Here is a 10,093-nt window from a genome sequence, read left to right as displayed (position 1 = left end):
ATACATGATTAATTACATTTCGAGGGAACAAAACATTATATCGAGGGAACGCAATATTTTGAGGGGACTAAATAATACTTAGAGGGAACAAAACGTTATTTCGAGGGAACAAAATATTGTTTCCGAGGGAACGAAATTTCGAGTGAACTAAATATTATTCGCTTCTCTTAAAATACTATTTCGAGGGAACCAAATGATAGATGCCATATGATTACTGACCATGGGCGTCGATCGGTGAGGGACAGGGACACGTCCCCCAACTTTTCAAAGTAGGGGAACATCATATCAATTGCCCCCACCAACTTTTCTCCAATCTCCTATAGATAAGACCCACTTTTCAAAGTGACTGGAAAGAACAATAACAATTACAAATGGCTGTCATGAATTTTGTCTGTTAACTTGTGCTCTGTTCAAAGTGCGGTACGCAAAAACGCAATTGTTTGTACATTTAATAACCATCTCAGTAACCGCTCCATCGATTTTATGTTTGCAACGGTTATAAGAGGCTATTGTGAAAACAATGTATTGTACGTTGTTAAAATTAAAGTGTGTAATAACCTCTTAGGCCAACATTTTACAAACTCAAAAGTGGGCAATTTCTACTATAAAAGATTCATTGCTTTTGTATGTTATCAAGACCCGAATAGGCCTATAACTAGTTTTTAATATTATCTGCATACAAAGATTCAAGTTTGTCCTAATTTTAAAAAAATCATAGTTGGTCAATTGAATTTTATATAGCCGTTATTAAACAATAATTATGCAGCCGATATCTATTTTGACTTATTTAAGAGTGATACAACAAGTGATGTTATGTCATGGTAATGATAAATTAAATCACCTTTATGTTTGTGAAATAAAAATGCTAACTAATTTTGTGAGTGCTTCGTATCTCCCTAGTCCTCTTTGATCGTAAATTAGGCGGTAGCATATTTCCACTCACCATAGTAAGAGTGAAATTAAAGAAGAGGAGAAAAGAAAAAAAAAACACTTGATTGATTTTAGAAGTGCTGTACATATGCAAATGCAAATAGGCCTAGACTCATTAGTTTTTGATGTTTCGAATACGTCACAACTAATCAGTACTGGTAGATAATAAATCATTATTTTTATGAATGTCAGTTTGCACGAAATATATAAGCGGGCATGATTATGATTACCAAGATAAATTGAAACAACTTTTTATGCAGTTGCAGTGGCATAATTATTCAAGGGGCCCAACTGGCCCACCCTTCCTAATTGTTTTGAAAATTTTAGAGAGAAAAAAGAAAATTATATTTAAATATAAGCCTAAGAATGCCCCTTCCGTTCAACAGAGGTGCCATAATCATATATATATATTTTAATTTTACCTCAGCCCATCCATGATGGTCTAGAGTGCATCTTTAAAAGTCCTTCCCTGCGGCCCCGCCCTCTATTTCGAATTCCTAGATTCGCCACTGTATTTTGAAAATGTAGTGTGGAAATAACTGTTAATTGCATTCCTTAAAAATCAATTAGATATTACTCATAAGAGACTATAGACGCCAGAGCGTCCGCGGCTTCTCCCCTGGACCTTCATCCCATGTACCCCCACCGTTGATCCTAGGCAGCCCCAGCCATGACCTACTGCCCAAGACTTCCATATTTTGCAATTCTTACCCCCCACCCACCAACATTGAATTGCGGATCGATGCCCTTGCTAATTATGATTGATTAATTAATATCAATGTTATGACTTGAATGGTAGTTGTTTGACATTTCTTGTAAGTTATTGTCATGAATGATTCTGCGCCTGTCCGATTAAAATAACTGTAATATGTAAGCTTGAGCTTAAGTAGAGAACGACTGCTATCTACTTATGCTCTTAGGATTGAAGATAGACACTAACCCATCAACGATAAACCTTCAGTAGCATCACATGTCGGTCGAAATTAACTGTCTTTTGTAAACTTTGAAATGTTTATCTTTGAAAATGAATGTTCGTAAATTAACAACTAGACCTCTGTATAATGTTTTACGTATATATTTTGTGGATTGCTAGTGAGTGGTATGTTTTTTTTTCTATAGTTAGTCCCTGTGCTGACGAGCCCTGTGAGAATGGTGGAACGTGTTCAGTTGTTGAAGAAGGCTACAATTGTAGATGCAATGATCATTTCCATGGATTGAATTGCACAAGTAAGTTACTTAATATTTGCATAATAAACTATATATAATCGATACTGTACAACCAGTTACATCATATTATAAAAAGTTGCAGCATTACCAGTTAAAAAATAATCAAAAGAGTCATTGTTTCAATTCGTGTTGTTTTGTATAAGGTATTTGTAGTGAGTGGAATAAAATGGCTCAGGGGAAGAGAGCCTGGGGTGGGGAGGGCTGTCTCTTATACACGCGCCTGAAAGGGGGGGGGGGGCTTGCTGCTGGGATCGAGGTGGCGGAGCTCAGGCACTTTTGATAACTTGAGATTTGAAGATTCATATACAGTTTTCAGTGGCGGATCTAGGAATTTGAAGAGGGGCCAGGGAGGAACTTTCACAGATGGAAACAATACCACCTCAGCTCCACCATGATGATTGGGGCTGAGGTAAGAAAATTATAGCACCTTCAAATGGCCAGAAATTGCACTATCATACAACTCGAATATATATTCTTTTTTCACATCTTTTTTAAATTTTGAAAAATTGAGGGGACGGGGCGATTGGGTTTCTTGAATCCCCACCGTCAATGGCGGATCAATGAATTTGGCAAGGAAAGGACATTTACAGATTGAGAGTCCATATCAGGCTTAGCCCCACCCACCATGGCGGGGGCTGAGGGAAATAAATTTAAGATTATGGCACTTCTAGATGGCCGGAGATGGCACTCTCAGACTTAAATTTCAATATAAATTTCTTTTCTTTTTTAAAATAATTTTGAAAAATTGAGGGTGGGGTATAATTTTTGAATTTTCTACTCTGGAAAATGTGGAACGTCGGTAATTTAGAGGGAAGGGAGGGTGCATACTCACCGGTCAGACCCCAACCCCCTGACGTCATCAGTTTTATTTGTGTTTATAGACTGCATCTATAAGGATGGCTGTGACTTGGATAAAGGGGACACGTACTACAGTGATGGGAATGGCGTTTGTGGATGCTACTGTGGTGGTTGTAGACAATTTGATAAAAATACAAATCGTTGTGAAAGTCAGTACACAATAGCAATAGCTACTAGTCAGCTGTTGGGTTTTTTTGTAATATTGCAAAAAAAAAAAAAGATGAAGACGACGGCGTAAAGAAATTGTAATGCTAAAATACATTGCACCCGTCGATTAATGCGTTAGATGTTAGTAACAGACCTAGCATTCGGGAATAATTAGTAAATTATTATTAGAATAGTAAAGGACTAAATTATTGAAAATGCGAAATTTTGGCGTTATTTGTATAATAAATCATGTTTAAATAACATCAATATTGAGTATGTGTTGCTGTTGTGCATCCAATCCATGTGAAAGGACTTATGTATCTGTGCATGTGCATAATAATCACTACATTATACTGTTTTACTCTATAAAAATGACAATGTTGCTGTTGGTTCGCTCCATATTTTTATAGTTTTAAAAACAGTGTCCCACTATTAATGTCAACCTCAAGTCAATGTATGATGTCTGCCTAACGTCCTGAAAAAGATGACCATTTGTATCAATACCAGTACCAGTTTTGATGTCCACATTACGAAACGGTTACTGTAGTCGCGATATTTGTTTTGATTATGTTTTCACATTTATAGAGAAACCAAAAGGCTATCATATGATGTTATTTAACTATTTTGCCACTATATCTTAAACTACTGACTGTTCAAATTCCCAACCGTGTCAGAAACAATGGGATGATCTTTGATTTACCTAGCCATGAACAAGCACACCGCATCATCAGCACATATACAACTAAAATTATACCTCTATTAATTACGTTACATGAATCTTGTCAGAAAGTTCTTATCCTATTATTCTTTATTTCGAAACGACACTTTTACAACAGTGGTACTCGTCCGACACGATGCATCCAAAGAAAAACAAAACCAAGTTAATCAAAGCAGATCAAATTTAAACACACCCTCCTCCCCCGAAAAAACATGATTGTTTTAAACCTGCCTGCCTTCACCCTTTAACCCATGTATTGAGACACAAAACCCATCACTAATTTGCACCTACAATTTAGGCCCCTAGTTCTTAATTAATTTGTTTAAAGGGCCAAATATTTTTTGAGTTGAGCTCACGGGCCACAGATAATATCTGAGTCATAATACAACTCGTTATAATTGTTTTGGTAATTTCAAATTACACTTTTTATTGTGCTACAGTACCGATACGATGAATAACTATTGTAATTGTATTGTGTTAGAATCCCTTATTTGTAATACTTTTTGATACATTCGTCAAAGAAATAAACATTTCTTAAAGATTCGAGAGAGAATACAGTCACCGATTGGTCGGTGCAGGCAGGTAAAATTTGTGCGATGATTTCATAACTACGCTAAGATACGACAACGTGCTTGCAGGCCTCCAGCTAACTTCGTGCCTTGAGTCTTTAATAATAGGTCTAGAATATTCCTATTAAACGTTCAGTTGGTTTAGTTTATTAGGGTTCATTGACTAAAAGATTTCCTTAACTGTTCATAATTAATATTGAATTTGAAGTAACTTTCTTCGGGTTCTAATTAACCTTGTTTTACGAAAGCAATTTTCAATTACAATTAAATTTTCATCACGGTGCACAATATCTTCGCGGTGACGAAACAATTAGGTGTTTTTTTTGTGTGTTTTTTTTGCACACGAACCTAAACAATCAAGCCAAGCGTCCACTAATTAAAAAAATAGTGGACAGGCAAATAACATTGGGAGTTGCAGTGATGACGTCACGATTGACTTATAAAATATATTAGGGTATGCAAACATCTAAATTCTGAAACCATACATATCAATAATCTGTTTACACTGCGCAGTTGTCTTCTTTGCAAGATAAAGAAAGAGAATTGAAATTGCATTATAATATATTCTTTATTTGGAAGCTACACTTTTACAACAGTGGCACACGTAGAAAACGGTGCGTCCAAGAAAAATATAAGAAAACAAACAAAATCAAAACATGACAAATCAAAAGTAAAAGCAAATGAGCTTAACAAAAAGTAAAAATCAAAGTCTTAATTACCCCTCCCTTCCCTTTTCCAATCCCGAAATCGAAGTTACCCCTCCCTTCCCTTTCCAATCCCAAAAAAAGAAAAGAAAAAAACAAAACATTAACATCAGAATTTAAAAAATACCGAATAATAATAATAAAAATAATAAAATAACATACCCATAAACATACATACGCGCAAACTGTAAATATACATATATACACATGTAAGCAGCGAAAGTAAATAAAATACAAAAAAAATACATCAAATCATACGCAGTCAATCAGAATAGTGAAACTATGGATGAATAAGTACTAAACTTATTCCTCCATGGTTATGCTACCAGAAACAGTAAAGAAATTTAGGTGTAAAGTAGGCGTAATAATCGTAGAAGATAATCACCAAAGGGCACTGAGAGTTCAAATTAATGAAATCATCCGTCTTGTTTTTTGTCGCTGCTTAACAGGAATAAAAGGGTAACAAACTTTTGGTTTTTCCATGCCGATTTTTGTGTCTACTGCCCCTGAAACTTTGATAATATTCGCGCACCTTGCCGAAGTATTAGCTGATGCAACCACATGTATACATAATGAACGACTAGAAAATAGGTGTGATACTTATAGGCCAAAGAGTAAGTACTGTATGTTTAAAAATGATTTTCAACTTTCGTCTATCTCTTAAGTAAACGCGGATGCAAACTTTTTAAAAAGACGTTTCTAAAATGTGTCTTTACACTTCATCAGAATTTCGAATGCATCAAGAGTCAATCAATCAATTGATTGGTTACGCTTTTTGTTTTTTTAAATCATCGGCACACCTGTGTGGTGTAACAAGACAATATATAGTGAAAAAAAGCAAATACAAAAACAAATAATTTGTTCTACCTTATACATGAACTTATATGAAAAAAATCATACATCGGAAAAATACAGGACGAAAATAGCCGGGAGAAAATAGCCGGCCGAGAGAAAAAAAAAATTCCCCAGATTAAAAAAAGCTGAGGGGAAGATTAGAAGGTGGCTGTGCCATAGTGTTATTTTTAGTAAATTAAAACCTAAAACCACCTTGATTTTGAGTCTACTCAATTAACAATTCTTCTCAGGCTTTTCCAAGTATAGCTAGAACTTACAATACCAATCTTTGGCGTTTGCTGATTTTTTCACACGGGCCAGATATAACGGCTCCGCGGGCTACTTTTGGCCCGCGGGCCGCCTATCAAGAACCAGGAATCTAGGCTTACAACGATACGACTCGATTAATAACTAATAGGGCTAACTAATAACAATTGTTTCCTTAATTTTTAAAATTGAACTAAGAAAAAATAGTAGGCCTATATACAGAAGAGGGGTAAGAAAACATAGGATGGTTCTATAACCATAAGCATTGAAAAAATGGCAAAATATAAAATATAATTATTATTTTATTAAAATGCAGTGCAGCTACTTATATATTGTATATAATATATAATAATAATATACAGTACATAATATTTCATTATTATTTATTTATTGTATTATTGTGGTTGGTATGGCATCGAAACAGTAATTGCAACTGCTACATGAATGTAGTAGACATGCTGGAGTTGGCGGTGGAGAGGGACAATTTCTGATTTGCAAGGATATTGGTTTTTTTTTTCGCTTTTAGAAGAAGTAATATATGTTAAAAGTTTCCCACACGAATAAAATAGACGAGCGGTACTGGATAAAGAAAACTTAGTTTCTTGCTTCAAACAAGGTATCCATTCGTAGAAGTCTTATGGAGATAAGCCTATCCAAGTGAACATAAAAGGGTCGGAGACCAGGACATATCTTCGATTGACAAAATGAAATATATTAAATACAGAAACAATGTATACATGCCTAGATCTAAGAGTCCTAGTCCAGTTAGTAATTATATATCGAAATGAGAAATTATATATATATTATATATAGATATATATATATATATATTATGCTTAAGTATGTTATTTAGTTAAATTAAATTTAATATAAATATGGAAGAAGCATATAAGAAAGAAAGAAGAGTAGGAAAGAAACTCTGAGAGGCTGAAATATGATACCGAAAACAAACAATAATAATAATTTTGTCATCAATGTATCCCGTTTTTGTGAAAAATTGTAGCCACTAATCATCCGAGATCAAGGTGCCGGCAGCCTACATGTTCCATTCATTCGACATCACATCCATCATGAGTGGATTTCCCTCACGATTAAAAATTTGGTCTACAAGAGTTCGTGCTTCGAACATTCCATTCATTGAAGAAGCCTTTATATGGAAAAAGTGTACCTTTTTAGCAAGGTTTGCCTAGGTGTGAACTAACTCCGGCTATATAAAATTGATTAGAAGATTGGAAAATATTAAAGTTATTCAAAACTCTGTAAAACTCTAAAAACTCTGTGACTTACACTCTTTTTTTCATTTTTTTAAAGAAATTTTTAGATATTTATTTGATATAGGCCTATAATATAATAATATTTAAATAAAGCTATAAGTAAGTAATGTTACAATTATGTTATTGTTTATTAGAGTTTACCAAAAAGGAAGAAGGAAGAAAAGCAAAGAGGTTTAAATTTGTACCGAAAGTTATATAATAATGATAATGGCTCATTATTACATTTTACGAGTTTGTAGTAAATTTTGGACACAATTCATCAGCGGTCAAGGTGTCAAGCCTGCACGTTTCGTAATCTGACATTGAATCCAGATTCATCATCACCACCACCATCATTATCATTGTTATTATCCTTACCATCATTTATTATTTTCATTATCATCATCATCATCATCATCATCATCATCATCATCATCATCATCATCATCATCATCATCATCATTACCATCATTATTATCTTTTAATACCGTATTGTCATCATTATTATCACTATTATCAATATTATATTATTATTATTATTATTATTATTATTATTATTGTTATTGTTATTGTTATTATTATTATTATTATTATTATTATTATTATTATTATTTGATTTTCTACTCATGTTTAATGTCATTATTGCATATTATTCTTTATTTAACATTTTTACATCATAATAAATAATTATGATTGAAGGGGTATAATGACCTACTAATTGTATGTTCTCCCCTTGCAGTCTGTTCAGTCTGTTCAAGTAGCACGAGTCTGACAATTGGAATGTTATTTGTGGGCATCATTGTTGGAGCTTTCGGGGTGATTGGTGGATTGATCGTCCACACGAGGATTAAACAGGTTTCTCAGATAGGCATATTAACACAATTATTGTTCATGTTCTATTCAGGATTATTGCTTTCAATTACCAAATTAAACAACATTCCCTCACCCCCATCCTTCTATTTATGTTGCAGTAAAATGGTCCTGGTTGAACTCGGACTTGAAATTCTAAAAAAGGACAGATAGTTGGGGCGGATGCAGAGAGGGTGCAGACGGTGCGATCGCACCCCCCACACCCCTTAAATTATATGAAGAAAAATAATTGTATTATATTGTTATGAATTACAGATAAAAGTTTTAAGGTATGAGTGTAATTTTCGGGCACCTATTCTGCAAATTTTCCCGCCTCAGCCCAAACCATGTTAGGGCTGAGGTGGTCTGGACACTCACTCACCCCCTACCGCCAAATCCTGCATCCGCCCCAGAAAAGTATTACACAAAATGAAACAAATTTTTTTATTTTCTTGTGTTTTATCATGTGGTTTCAATCTCCATTCTGTAGGCTTAATTGGCAGGCTTTCCATTGTTAAACTTTAATTAATAAATTAACATATAAATTAATTGTAAAATTTAAATAAAACAAATAGGCCTAAACAGAACGACAGAAAGAATTATGACTGCAAATTGTATTAATATTTTTTTTAAATTACAATTTAGAAGACAAAAATAGACAAGAGAAGTACGGACAAGAGTAAACAAGATGTAAGTTTTTATTTTAATTCACCTCTGATATGTGTTACCAATCCACTTTATGCCACGTGCAAAAAGCCATGGTATCTGTAGGCCTAATTATGTGTTTCATTTTTCAAAAGATTGAGGTTAATAATATATTCTATTGATAACGCCTTCCTAGACTTACCCATAAATTATAATACGTTGGTCAAACGACAATGGTTCCGGTACCATGTCCCTATCCACATCGTTGATAACACTGATTCTTTCCATATTCAGGCCTAACAATGGTATGCAACCGCTTCGGTTTTTAGGCCAAACAAAGTCTGATATCAATGAAAAAACATACAATATGCCGACTGACAGTTGATATTCTACAGATTATTAAAAGTGTTTGTATACTTGTAAAACGTAGGCCTACTCCAATATTTAAATCTTTGGGAATATGCCCTCTAAAAGAATCAATAAACCTCCCGAATTTTATATACTGTATTTTTCGAAACTCACTCACACACTTGATTGTGTTCTATCATGTCCTCGCTTGTTGCTTAGTTATCACTATGGATGAGCGCCAGTGAGAATGTGTTTTTAAGAATGTATAAAACCGTATAAATCCATTTCAATTAAGCAACAAGTTACAAACGATAAATTACATTGATATATTGCATTCCATATCTCGACACAGACTTACATGGACTTCACGGCAGATAGGCCAACTGCTGGCAATGAAAACCAGACTTACCAAGATCTACAATATAGAGAAGAAGAAACAGCTTATGTTAATTTGAAGTCGGGAAAGAGATAAAAATGTAAAGAGGAGCAGTATCTGATTGGAGTTAATGCGTGTTGCTTGAACAAGGATCATGATAATCCATACAAAATTTAATCAATGATGATCGTACAGCAACGAACCAAAGAAATGTTTAGCTCTGTCCATGTTATCAATTTTGTTGACAAAAAAAATATATAGTATGTAAATATATATATACATGATGTGCCTATATGATCATGATGTGATGTCATCAGACAATATTTAGGCATTTAAAAAAAAAAAATTTGATAGTCTGGTCAAGTCCA

The 10,093-nt window shown here is 34.0% G+C and overlaps 1 protein-coding gene across 1 annotated transcript in view; it reads left to right on the top strand.

Moving 5' to 3' along the window:
• The window catches only part of LOC117100992 (carcinoembryonic antigen-related cell adhesion molecule 1-like), a 13,698-nt gene extending 3,757 nt beyond the window's left edge, over positions 1-9,941 (top strand). Inside the window, exons 4-8 of the mRNA XM_033240825.1 lie at positions 2,050-2,157; positions 3,039-3,164; positions 8,247-8,362; positions 9,002-9,046; positions 9,702-9,941. Of these exons, the coding sequence (XP_033096716.1) occupies positions 2,050-2,157; positions 3,039-3,164; positions 8,247-8,362; positions 9,002-9,046; positions 9,702-9,821 (515 nt within the window). The 3' untranslated portion in view covers positions 9,822-9,941. The remainder of the gene's footprint in view (positions 1-2,049; positions 2,158-3,038; positions 3,165-8,246; positions 8,363-9,001; positions 9,047-9,701) is intronic.
• Positions 9,942-10,093: the final 152 nt, after the last annotated feature.

The sequence above is a fragment of the Anneissia japonica genome, unplaced genomic scaffold (genome assembly GCF_011630105.1).
Source record: "Anneissia japonica isolate Jap-2015-1 unplaced genomic scaffold, ASM1163010v1 scaffold1785_len1016330_cov206, whole genome shotgun sequence".
NCBI lineage: Eukaryota > Metazoa > Echinodermata > Crinoidea > Comatulida > Comatulidae > Anneissia > Anneissia japonica.
Note: the sequence above shows the minus strand (reverse complement) of the source record. Positions and strands in the feature narration are given on the sequence as shown.